Source organism: Oncorhynchus nerka, linkage group LG18 (genome assembly GCF_034236695.1).
Source record: "Oncorhynchus nerka isolate Pitt River linkage group LG18, Oner_Uvic_2.0, whole genome shotgun sequence".
NCBI lineage: Eukaryota > Metazoa > Chordata > Actinopteri > Salmoniformes > Salmonidae > Oncorhynchus > Oncorhynchus nerka.
Window position 1 is genome coordinate 34,962,428 of NC_088413.1, and position 12,897 is coordinate 34,975,324.

Genomic DNA, 12,897 nt, shown 5'->3' on the forward strand with positions numbered 1-12,897 from the left:
AAATGCTACAGAAGATCACGAATATATACAGCCATTGATTGGCGAATGAAGTAAATTGGTTTCAGGTGTGGTCTTTCCTCCTGAACTTGAGATGTGTGTAACATAACACCACTTAATGATCTAAAAGACACTCCCACACACATACAATATTAACACTCAGACAGGAGGTCAGCATAGGTGAACTTTATTCTTATGGAAACAGGTATGCAGTGTGCTTTAGGTATAGTCACATAAAAACGCTTACAAAAGCCACAAGTTGTTTCAAAACATTTAGACACCCTTCATAAAATGGTGTCCCAGTAAACAATATCTGTTGAGTGCTCATTTACCAAGTGTACTTGGGAGTTAGTGCCAGTTGTCTTGTCATTGGTAGTTTCAAGCTGGCTTCAAACACTGTAGGCTTCAGAAAAGCTAAGTACTGGAGCTACATTTACTTCAACATAACCAAACAAAATATCACGAGCATCAAGAGGAAGATCAAAACACAGGTTAGCTATAGTGGCGTCAAAACAACCCAGGATAACATGTCTTTACATTCAAATAAATGTCAATAAATATGGATGACAATGGGAAAGAAGTGGTTACATTCCAAAATGTGACATTCAATCAACATATGACACAAAATTAAACTGAACATTCTCATCAGCTGAAATAAAAAAAAGGGAAATGTAAACAAACGGGGTCAAAAGTCACTACAACGCTCTATAGATAACATAATACAAAACTTCAAAAGCAACAAACCATTTAGTTTAGGAAAACCTAGAAAAAGAAAGGCTAGGATTGCAAAAAGCGTTCACTCATAAATGGTAGAGATGGCAACAGAAGCAAAGGCTAAATATGACTCCAATCGCTGTTAACTTGAATTTTAAAAAGACTCGTTTAAAAGATTCACCCACAAACAGGTTTCAAGAAAAACAAACGCACTTCACCTTCTCATAATCAACCACAGGTGTTATTAAACATTATACACATACAGTACGTGCGGCTGGGGACAAATTCATCTTAAAAGTAAAATCAAATTAAACACTTGCCTTTACGACAGTGAGAAGCTCTTAGGGTATGTTTATACAGGCGATGTCTCGTTTCAGGTTAGATTGGCTAGTGTGAGCTGTCGAACAGTTGTGCTTAAAAGGTGGAGAGATTGTTTAGGCCACCCCCGTGGGGTGGAGTTAAGGTGTCGAAGGTTTAGTCACCCTAAAATCTGTCAATCAGGTATAGTAATGGGGAAGATTGTCACGACGACGACAATGTAAAGGCGTAGTTGTTACAGAGTGAATCACTGGGCTACCCTGTGCTCTTCATGCCTTGTCCTGGCGAGGCCAGTGTGCAGACTTTTGTCCCAAGCCCAGCACTAAATCACTTGAGTTGTGTTCAGTGGGGCACAACGTTATGGCGCCTTCAGATACTCTGACATGACGAGTAAGAAACGTCAGCTCTAATGATCACATTTCTATTTGCAATGTTTCAGTACGTTGCAACCCTCTGAACGTGACCCAGATTCTACTTACAAACAGGACGGTTAACAGACGCAAACACACATAGGCCTTTCAAGAGCAGAGGAGTATCCTAGGAAGCAAGCTAAAACTACTCAGGGTTTTCCAAAATGAACCAACCGTCTTTATTAGTTTTTTTATTCTCATGAATGCTGACTTCGGTGTGCTTATCAATGCACAAGCACTTTCTACCCACTCCTATCAATATTTATTTATTTATTAAATTATACAAAAGTGTTACATCGAGTGACGCTTAAAATGCATTCTGTCATTACTAAATGTGTAAATATTTTTTTTTTACACAAACATTTGATCAAATTAAAATATTGATTTTTTTTTTAAATATTGAATCATTCGTCTTCCTCAAATGAAAGGGATGACGACGCAATCTTTGTTCGAGAGGTATCGGATTTCATTGGTCCTCAACTCATGACTAAGTAATTTTATTCAGGGTAAGTGGAGTTAGCTGCAAGCCTGCCCCGGAGCAGGTTAGTTCTGATGGATTCGTTGCCATAGAAATGTACTTGGCTAAAAGGTGAGCCACTTTCGTATGACTGGGGCCCCGAATTGAACTCGGAGTTGACCAAAGTCACCTTGCTAATTACTCAAACCTGCTTCGTAGGATACCCCTCAGGAGTATAGATCATGGTTGTGTAGACTGCCATTTAGGATTAGCTTAGGGTCACATTCAGTTAAACATGCCGTTTGTAAAATGTTTAGAAACGTAGCCATTTCATAGAAACAATCTCACCTTCTACAAATTGGAGTCTGCATGTTACTAGAAACACTCCACGTCTTCCATTTCAAAATGTTATGCTCTTACTGAGTGCAACCCTGACGTATAAAAGAAACCCAGTCTGTTTAGGCCACCCGGTAGGCCGTCATGCGGGTGTAGTTCTGGCGGTGGCTCCGGGCGGCCCACAGGAAGAGGGCGGCCGCCATCATCTCCAGTGGCGAGGAGATGAGGGCCAGGTACAGGGACCAGCCCAGGGAGCCGTCCACAACGTCGGGAAGCACCGAGACCCTTTGGAGGAGGTCCATGCCAGCCAGGAAGCAGCACACTGTGCCCAGGGAACACAGACCTGGATGGGAAAGACAACAATGAATGCAACTTTATTGTTAATTTTACTTCATTGAAAACCCTTCTGCTTTGGCAAAATGTTCATGTGTATTTCATGCCAATAAAGCACCATTGAATTTAATTGAGAGAAATCGAGATGTGGTAGGCGGCATGAATCATGAATGACTTAGCTTTCATTCATACTTTTACATGTTGTTGGGTGTAAAGTTTGTGTTCGTGTGTGGTGGGAGGGTTAAAGGTACTAGGGGGCAGTATTTTCATTTTTTGGAAAAAAAACGTTCCCGTTTTAAACGGGATATTTTGTCAGGACAAGATGCTAGAATATGCATATAATTGACACCTTTGGATAGAAAACATTCTAACGTTTCCAAAACTGTAAAGATATTGTCTGTGAGTATAACAGAACTGATGTTGCAGGCGAAAGCCTGAGAAAAATCCAATCTGGAAGTGCCCCAGGTTTTGAAAGCGCTGCGTTCCAATGAGTCCCTATTGAGCTGTGAATGTGCCATCAACGAGCTTACGCTTTCTACGTATTCCCCAAGGTGTCTACAGCATTGTGACGTAGTTTACACATTTATGTTGAAGAATAGCCTTAGGCGGCTACATTGCGTAAGTGGTCACATGGTGGTTCCGAGAGAGATTCTCGCGTAAAATACAGAGGTAGCCATTACTCCAATCGGTCCTACTGAAAAACTAATTGTCCCGACTGATATATCGAATAGATATTAGAAAAACACCTTGAGGATTGATTATAAACAACTTTTGCCATGTTTCTGTCGATATTATGGAGCTAATTTGGAATATTTTTGGGCATTGTCGTGACCGCACAAAAGGTGCTAATCTTTTGGGAAAAAATGAACTTTGGCTATCTACCTGGGAGTCTCGTGAGTGAAAACGTCCGAAGTTCAAAGGTAAATGATTTAATTGGATTGCTTTTCTGATTTTCGTGACAAGGTTGCCTGCTGCTAGCAAGGCATAATGCTATGCTAGTCTATGATAAACTTACACAAGTGCTTGTCTAGCGTTGGCTGTAAAGCATATTTTGAAAATCTGAGATGACAGGGTGATTAACAAAAGGCTAAGCTGTGTTCCAATATATTTCACTTGTGATTTTCATGAATAGGAAGATTTATGTCCGTTGCATTATGCTAATTAGTGTCAGGCGATGATTATTCTTCCATTGCAAAACTACCATTCCAGTGTTTTACTTGCTATATTGTATTTACTTTGCCACCATGGCCTTTTTTGCCTTTACCTCCCTTCTCACCTCATTTGCTCACATTGTATATAGACTTGTTTATACTGTATTATTGACTGTATGTTTGTTTTACTCCATGTGTAACTCTGTGTCGTTGTATCTGTCGAACTGCTTTGCTTTATCTTGGCCAGGTCGCAATTGTAAATGAGAACTTGTTCTCAACTTGCCTACCTGGTTAAATAAAGTTTTTTTAGTTTAGTTTATTTTATTTTTAAAGGGACAGTGCACATTAATCAACGTTTCAGTAAAAGTGCCGGTTTTAGCCAGCCGGCTAATTTTCAACCGCAGTCCCTGGGCAGGTTATTAAAAACAATTACAATATAGACAATAGCACCATAGAACAAGCAAGACATAGCAACATAGGACAAGCAAGACATAGCATACAGACAGAGCAACATAGAACAAAAAGCAGCAAGACAAAATTCATAAAAGTAACAAAGTGTTTCCACACCTCACAAGCTACAGACAACAGACAACATGGAAAGCGGCAACACACAGCTAGGGACCATGTTCACAAATCTGATTGACCTTTAGCCAGGTCTTCAAGCATTTTGTGAAAGTGTGATATGTGGTGCAGTTATGTGTGTCTGATGGCAGTGTATTCCAGACATGGGAAGCTCTCACAGAGAATGCAGATTTACTAAAGGTGCTTTTCCTTAGGGGAACTATACAGTCACCTCTCATGGCAGACCTTGTGGATCTGCTGCCATATGTCTGGGTTTTCTGTTTAACAAAAATATTGAGTGGAGGGGAGCCAGGCCATTAAGGATCTTGAATACAAGACATGCGTCGGTGTATTGCACAAGATTTTCCCAACTCAAGAGCTCATGCTTTCTAAGGATGTGACAATGATGATGGCTATTGGGCTTCCTATCAAGCACTTTGAGAGCCTGTTTGTAGACAGACTGAATAGGTTTTAATGTTGTACAGCAAGCTTGGGCCCAACTAGTCAAGCAGTATGTTAAGTGGGGGAGTATCATAGATTTGAAGTACAGTTTTGCTACCTCTGTAGTCAAACAATTTCGTATAAATCGGAAATTAGCTAGATTGAATTTAGTTATTTGAATTACCTTTTTCACATGCTTTTTAAAAGAGAGGTTGGAATCAAGTATGATGCCAAGGTACTTAAAATCGGATACCACCTGGAGCTTCTCCCCTGACACATAGACACCTGGCTCAGTAGCATCTGTTGCCCTCTTTGTGAAGAACATGCAAACAGTTTTTTCACATTGAGATGCAAACACGAGTCACTGAGCCACTTTGTAACCTGGACCATTACAGTAGTGAGTTCTTGTGCAGCTTGTTGTTTGCTCTTTGCATGCACATATATCACTGTATCATCTGCATACATTTGAACTTCAGACCCAGTACAGACAGAAGGCAGATCATTAATGTACAGGCTGAACAGGAGGGGCCCCAGTATTGACCCTTGGGGCACGCCCACATCATAGCTACGAGTGGGCGACAGCTCATTGCTCACTCTGACACACTGAGTTCTGCCTTCAAGGTATGATTTCATCCATCTCAAGGCATCAGGGGAAAAGTTGAACTTGAACAATTTTGTGATGAGAATCTCATGGTTAACAGTATCAAAAGCCTTCCTTAGGTCCAGAAACACAGCCCCAACAGCACCCCCTTTGTCCATCTTGGACTTCACATTTTCCAGAAGAAAGCAGTTGGCCGTTTCTGTGGAGTGTTTCGCTCTGAAGCCAAACTGCATGGAGTGTAATGTGAAGGGGCTGTTGTTGAGGTGGGCAATCAGTTGTTCTGCTACACACTTTTCAACAATATTTGACACCACAGGTAGTATACTAATGGGCGAAAAAAAGGTGAAAAAAACCAACAACAAAAAACAATTACGCTCCCGGACCCGGGTTTGAGAGTCAGAAGAAGTTTTAAGGGAGTTGAGAGGCACTGATTATCCATGCAGTTCTCAAACCTGCCAGCAGGTGGAGCACTCCAACACCCAGGGTGGGGGTGATGCTGCAGCAGAGGCAGGCGCAAACGCCGATGAGTCCGCTGAGGATAACAAAGGCTAGGGACACCAGAGGCAGCAGGAACTGGCACCTCCACAGGTCTGCTCAGACACAGAGAAACCAACTTAGAAATGTCAGAAAAGTGCAGTACAAATAAAGTTATTTTTTTTGTTTCGTAGGCAGATAAACAATATCTGAAGAAAGAGCTTTATAATGCTTATTATGAATTTATTATGAATGCGTGGCTGTGTGTGTCTCTGTGTATGTTTGCCCTTAGAGAGAAAGGGAAAGAGGTCACGATTTCTCAGTAACAATAAGAAACAACAGTGGAAATTACCAAACCTAATTCCAAACCTAATTTCTATAAATCATAAGCTTTGTTTGAACCAAGGTTATTACAGTAAATTAAGAAAAAAAAACGAAATCAGGACCCCCCCCCCCCCATAAACTGAAGTAAAATCATTAACAAACCTGTTTGAAAAACACAAATGTTTAGTTTTAGTTTTTTCTCTAAATTAAAAATAAAATAAAAAAATCGAACAGGGTTTTCAAGCTTCTGAATCTGGCGGGTTGGGTTTGAGTGGTAAGGTTCAAGCAACCGACTGTAGACGAAAGTCCAGGAGTGAAGTCGGCAGAGGTGCAACTGCAGAACAGGGGTTTCAAATCAAAGTGATATTTGAGACCTCTCCAACTAATTAATTGTTAACGTTAAGCCTATGTTTTCTGTTTGTGAGTGTGATATGGGGGTTTAGAAAAGTTTATTTAAACATTTATAAAGAAAAATAAATATGCATAAACAATCGTGGCTATGTTGACACTGCCATCATGTTGATCTGATCTTGCTGTTTGAAAACCACTAATGTCACAGATGCACCTCCCCAGACTTCCCTGAATTTAAGCAAAATTCATCAATTTCTCGGGCTTAACTTCCCATGGAAAGTTTCCGGGCCCTTTGCAACCCTAGTGATACAGCCCAACAGGATTCTCTCAATTGTGCATCTGTAAACATTTGTGAGGGATTTAGGTGAGGAGTCAAATTTAAGTGACAAGCTGTTGAGCCTTCTTCACCACAATGTCTGTATTGGGTGGACTATTTCAGCATGTCTGTGATGTGTACACCGAGGAACTTAAAACTTTCCACCTTCTCCACTACTGTGCCGTCGATGTGGATAGGGGGTGCTGAGTTATATAGGCAGGTGTGTGCCTTTCCAAATCATGCCCAATCAATTGAATTTACCACAGGTGGACTCCAATCAAGTTGTAGAAACATCTCAAGGATGATCAATGGAAACAGGATGCACCTGAGCTCAATTTCAAGTCTCGTAGCAAAGGGTCTGAATTCTTATGCAAATATGGTATTTCTGTTTTTTATTTTAATACATACCGTTTTCGCTTTGTTATTATTGGGTATTGTGTGTAGATTGCTGAGGATTTTTAATTAAAATGTTTACATTTTAGAATAAGGCTGTAACGTAACAACATTTGGAAAAAGTCAAGGGGTCTGAATACTTTCCAAAGGCACTGTATGTGTGTGTGTGTGTGTGTGTGTGTGTGTGTGTGTGTGTGTGTGTGTGTGTGTGTGTGTGTGTGTGTGTGTGTGTGGCTGCAAGGCAAGACTCACATGTCCGAAGCAGGTCCTCCCCAGTGTTGTGATTCCCCGGTTCTTTGTACTTGGGTAAAAACTGCTGAGGCAGAGTAAAGCTCACACACTGTGTCACCATTTTAGGATCTGAGAGAACAAGAGACAGACATTCAATCTGATGTGGGTTGTCGACATTGCAGCTTTTAAAGGCAATGTTCACATGTTCGCATTCACGGTTAAACAATGCAGATGTCCTCTCCATCAGAAATTGCCTTTAAAAAGCTGCATTGTCGACAACCTGCGATCATATTGAACCCCAAACTCAATGGCAGTAAGCACCAAATATTTATACTAATAGCAAACCCAGTGTTGCTCCTGTGTGGGTATCAGAAAAAAAGAGGCTTTGCTTTATAATTCAATATTAGCATGGTGTATAACACTGATGGGCACAGAGCTGTATAAGTGGTGCACCTGTGTATCCAGCACACCCTTTCCGTACCAACACCTGCAATGAATGTTGTAATATATATATAATATATTTACATATATTCAATATAATATATGCCATTTAGCTTTAAATCAATGCAACTTAGTCGTGTTCGGTGACCCGCTCTAGTGTGTGTAGGTTCTTACCAGGCTCTTTGAACCAGTGCGACTGGCCGGGCGCCTGCACACACCTCCACCACAGCCCCAGTGTGCCGTTGAGGCGGAACAGAGTGTCGCTGTAAGCCTTTTCATCAAACTCCCCGTTGATGAAGTCCTCGCGCAGCTCCGAAGCGTTGCTGGCCTCAAGGTTGCCGGGCGGACTTCGGTACTGGTACCAGTGCTGTGTTCCCACGGCAACGGAGAGATAGACTGTGGCCAGCAGACTCAGAACAGAGCCAATGACCAGGGCCGTAGCGTAGCGGTTATCCACCATGGTTTGCAATTCAAGAGTGTCTGTTTGTGGGTAAAAATGATTTGACTCTTACTGCATTTGTTAGTGTGTCGACTCGTGCCCTATGAAGGGAAGTTGAAAAGTAGGGATAAGGGCAGTCACTATAAGACATCAGCTAGTGAGTGAGCACTTAACAGCCTTGCAGTAATGTCCTTAACACTGACAGTGCAGTTCCTGAGCATGATGGTTGTTTCAGTGCTTCCCAGCCTGTGCCTTCCTTGTAGTCCAGGTCCTCACAACCCCACCATTCACTGCTTTGAAGGAGAACAAATCTGAAGAAAATGTATTGCAAACTGTCATTCAACTACAGATTTTAATTCAGATCTTAGACTGGCACATTTAGGCTCTGATAGTAAGATCGTGTAACGTTAGTTAAAAAAGCAGCAAAGTTACCGGTAAGCACAGACGAAAGGGGGTCAGCTAACTGTCAGTATCTTGTTAAGGCGAATGCAAATAAGCATATGGTATTAATTATTAAGTAATGACATGCATCTAACTAGCTCACTAAACAGAAAACTATGACCCTGCTATGAGAAAATAATCAAAGTGGCAAGAATGACACATATTGCCTTTTTTCTACCGACTGTCATCAAACGCTTATAACGCTAGCTAGCTAACTGCTGCAAAACCGCCACGAGAGTGGCATGTTTCCTGAAAACATATACATTTGTTGTGAATGAACAAAGCCACCATGCATTTAAATCGATCAATGTAATGGCTTTCAGATTAATTTAAACGATAATAACGTTTATAGCAAATACTATAAACATGAAGCTATTCAACTCACGCGATAGCGTTCCTTTTCCGTAAGATTGAGTTTCCACTAGTTACCACAGCGACAGAGTCAGAATTGGCTATGGTAAAGATTCATGAAAACAAAACATTTATTTGGGGTCTTAATTTAATTTTAGGCATACGGTTGGCAGTGTGGTTAGGTTTAAAATACGATTGTATGAATATTGTAGAAATAGAGGTGTTTATGACTTTGTGGCCATGGTAACTATTGAGGGGTGTGGCTTTTTTTGTTGTCCAAGCATCATCATCAGACAGCGTCTTGTGTAACACTACCATATGGGCTTTGTAGTTTTTGGCTACACATTCGCCTTTCAATACACTGAGGTGGTTCTATGAATGGCGAACGAATGGTGTCTATTTGTAGGCACTAACACAGCCATGGTTCGATTCGTTTTTGGAAAAACACCGAAAGTAATATCTGTGGTTTACACAGGCTTTCATGCCCCCAGGTGGCGCAGTGGTCTAACGCACTGCATCTCAGTACAAGAAATGTCACAATAGTGTCTGGTTCGAATCCAGGCTATATCATATACGGCCGTGATTAAGAGTACCATAGGGTGGTGCACAATTGCCCCAGTGTCTTCTGGAATATCTTATACTTTGTTCTACGAGATAAGGGTCATTATCTAACATCAATTTAGAATTTTTAAGCATTTATGTAATCAATCAAAGCACATAAAGGCTTCATAATTAATTAAGGTCCCGTTAACTGACTGATATTATCTCATAGAACAAAACGTATAAGATCTCCTAAGCCTGTGTTAAATAACCTCAGACCTTAATATCAGCATTTATCCCAAAAGCCTATGCTTTCCCAATAGGAATGGCTGAACGAACCATAACTAATTTCTACGAACGGGAAAGCGCTATAGCTGTCAGTTAAGCTGTCGTTGACAAGCTCCATTACTGCAGTAATACAATTATAAAGTTGACTTGTTTTTAAGAAATGTAAGTCTCTCCTTTTGATTACAATAATTGACATCGAATTAGCATGATAAAGAAATCCTCATTAAAATCCATCGGTTTAAGCAAGATATTCGTTTTTTACATGGGCTGTGTCTCAATCCACCACATCCGCTGATGTTGGCCTTCCGAATCCCAGAAATTGGTCTTCTCACGAAAATGTCTGTAGCGGCCAAAGGGTTAGGCGTACAAAACAAATATGGCCGACAAATTATGGAAAGATGAGACTGACGAACATGATGGTGTTCTCCGTTTTGCTTCCAACCCCCACAAGTGTCACGGGACTCGTCTGATGTAACACTAATATGACCCCACAGAAGAAGTTGAATGGAGCTGAAGGTTGGAACTAATAACAACAAGATAACCAATGTAAAACATACTGTGCCCGTAAAACGTTTTTTGGTTAGGAACTTTTACAGTTGGAAAGAATTGGCAAATGGAAATCAAATCGGATGGACATCATAAATATATGGGAGAGGTTGAGGGTAGTCTGTATGTTGGTCCGATACAGGTCTTGTCTCTGATAACCCTCTTTTTTTCTCCTGATCAGAAAGTATCCTCTAAAGGGGATGGCAATCAGGTCGGGGGATTCTGTGCTCTCTTATTTGTTTCACAAGTGGTTTGTAGCCTATGTTCTGGTGTTTGTAAAAATACACGTTTTGAATAGAATGTCAATCAATCAATCAAATGTATTTATAAAGCCCTTTTTGCATCAGCCGATGTCACAAAGTGCTTTACAGAAACCCAGCCTAAAACCCCAAACAGCAAGAAATGCAGATGTAGAAGCACGGTGGCTAGGAAAAACTCCCTAGAAAGGCAGGAACCTAGGAAGAAACCTAGAGAGGAACCAGGCTCTGAGGTGTGGCCAGCCCTCTTCTGGCTGTGCTGGGTGGAGATTATGACAGTACATGGCCAAGATGTTCAAACGTTCATAGATGACCAGCAGGGTCAAATAATAATAATCACAGTGGTTGTAGAGGGTGCAACAGGTCAGCACCTCAGGAGTAAATGTCAGTTGGCTTTTCATAGCCGATCATTCAGTGTTAGAGACAGCAGGTGCGGTAGAGAGAGAGAGTCGAAAACAGCAGGTCCGGGACAAGGTAGCACGTCTGGTGAACAGGTCAGGGTTCCACAGGCAGAACAGTTGATATTGGAGCAGCAGCATGACCAGGTGGACTTGAGACAGCGAGGAGTCATCAGGCCTGGTGGTCCTGAGGCATGGTCCTAGGGCTCAGGTCCTCCGAGAGAAGAGAGAAAAGAGAGAAAGAGAGAGAGTTAGAGGGAGCATACGTAAATTCACACAGAACACCGGATAAAACAGGAGAAATACTCCAGATACAACGGCACAAACCCGAGGGGGGCGCCAACCCGGACAGGACAATCACGTCAGTGACTCAACCCACTCAAGTGAATCACCCCTCCTAGGGACGGCATGGAAGAGCACCAGTAAGTCAGTGACTCAGCCCTCGTAAGGGGGTTAGATGCAGATAATCCCAGTTCAGAGAGGGGAACCTGCCAGGCAGAGACAGCAAGGGCGGTTCGTCGCTCCATTGCCTTTCCATTCACCTGCACACCCCTGGCCCAGACTACACCCAATCATAGGACCTACTGAAAAGATGAGTCTTCAATAAAGACTTAAAGGTTGAGACTGAGTCTGGGTCTCTCAGATGGATAGACAGACCATTCCATAAAAATATATAGGAGAAAGCCCTGCCTCCAGCTGTTTGCTTAGATATTCTAGGGACAGTTAGGAGGCCTGCGTCTTGTGACTGTAGCGTATGTGTAGGTATGTACGGCAGGACCAAATCAGAAAGATAAGTAGGAGTAAGCCCATGTAATGCTTTGTGGGTTAGCAGTAAAACCTTGAAATCAGTCCTAGCCTTAAAAGGAAGTCAATGTAGAGAGGCTAGCACTGGAGTAATATGATCACATTTTTTGGTTCTAGTCAAGATTCTATCAGCTGCGTTTAGCACTAACTGAAATGTATTTAGTGCTTTATCCTGGTAGCCAGAAAGTAGAGCATTGCAGTAGTCTAATCTAGAAGTGACAAAAGCATGGATTACTTTTTCTGTATCATTTTTGGACAGAAAGTTTCTGATTTTTGCAATGTTACGTAGACGGAAAAAAGCTGTCCTTGAAACAGACTTGATATGTTCGTCAAAGGAGAAATCAGGGTCCAGAGTAATGCCGTGGTCCTTCACAGTTTTATTTGAGACAAATGTACAACCATCAAGATGAATTGTCAGATCCAACAGAAGATCTCTTTGTTTCTTGGGACCTAGAACTAGCATCTCTGTTTTGTCTGAGTTTAAAAGTAAAACATTTGCCGCCATCCACTTCCTTATGTCTGAAACACAGGCTTCCAGAGAGGGTAATTTTGGGGCTTCACCATGTTTCATCGAAATGTACAGCTGTGTATCATCAACATAGCAGTGAAAGTTAACATTATGATTCCAAATGACATCGCCAAGAGGGAAAATATATAGTGAAAACAATAGTGGTCCTAAAAGGAACCTTGAGGAACACCAAAATTTACAGCTGATTTGTCAGAGGACAAACCATCCACAGAGACATACTGATATCTTTCAGACAGATAAACCAGGCCAGAACTTGTCCGTGTAGACCAATTTGGGTTTCCAATCTCTCCAAAAGAATGTGGTGATCGATGGTATCAAAAGCAGCACTAAGGTCTAAGAGCACGAGGACAGATGCAGAGCCTTGGTCTGACTCCATTAAAATGTGATTTACCACCTTCACGAGTGCAGTCTCAGTGCTATGATGGGGTCTAAAACCAGACTGAAGTATTTTGTAT

General features: G+C 41.6%; 1 protein-coding gene across 3 annotated transcripts; it reads right to left on the bottom strand.

The window, feature by feature from the left end:
• Positions 1–168: 168 nt before the first annotated feature.
• On the bottom strand, positions 169–9,334 carry LOC115145857 (claudin domain-containing protein 1-like). Of its 3 annotated transcripts, none has more exons than XM_029687422.2 (5): positions 9,115–9,332; positions 8,024–8,578; positions 7,430–7,537; positions 5,772–5,909; positions 169–2,575 (listed from the first exon to the last, which is right to left on the bottom strand). In XM_029687422.2, the coding sequence occupies exons 2-5, from the start codon at positions 8,307–8,309 to the stop codon at positions 2,355–2,357; spliced, it is 753 nt and encodes a 250-aa protein (XP_029543282.2). In that variant the 5' UTR covers positions 8,310–8,578; positions 9,115–9,332; the 3' UTR covers positions 169–2,354. The 3 variants fall into 3 exon arrangements, with proteins under 3 accessions (XP_029543282.2, XP_029543280.2, XP_029543283.1); XM_029687420.2 differs by having other exon boundaries at positions 8,024–8,599; XM_029687423.2 differs by lacking the exon at positions 5,772–5,909 and having other exon boundaries at positions 8,024–8,599; positions 9,115–9,334.
• Positions 9,335–12,897: the final 3,563 nt, after the last annotated feature.

Coding starts and splice junctions, on each gene's coding strand:
- LOC115145857 (XM_029687422.2), bottom strand. CDS start 8,309: ATGGTGGATAACCGCTACGCTACGGCCCTGGTCATTGGCTCTGTTCTG. Junction 5,910..7,429: donor GGAGGACCTGCTTCGGACAT/GTGAGTCTTGCC, acceptor GTGTCTGAGCAG/ACCTGTGGAGGTGCCAGTTC. Junction 2,576..5,771: donor AGTGCTCCACCTGCTGGCAG/GTTTGAGAACTG, acceptor TTTCCCATCCAG/GTCTGTGTTCCCTGGGCACA.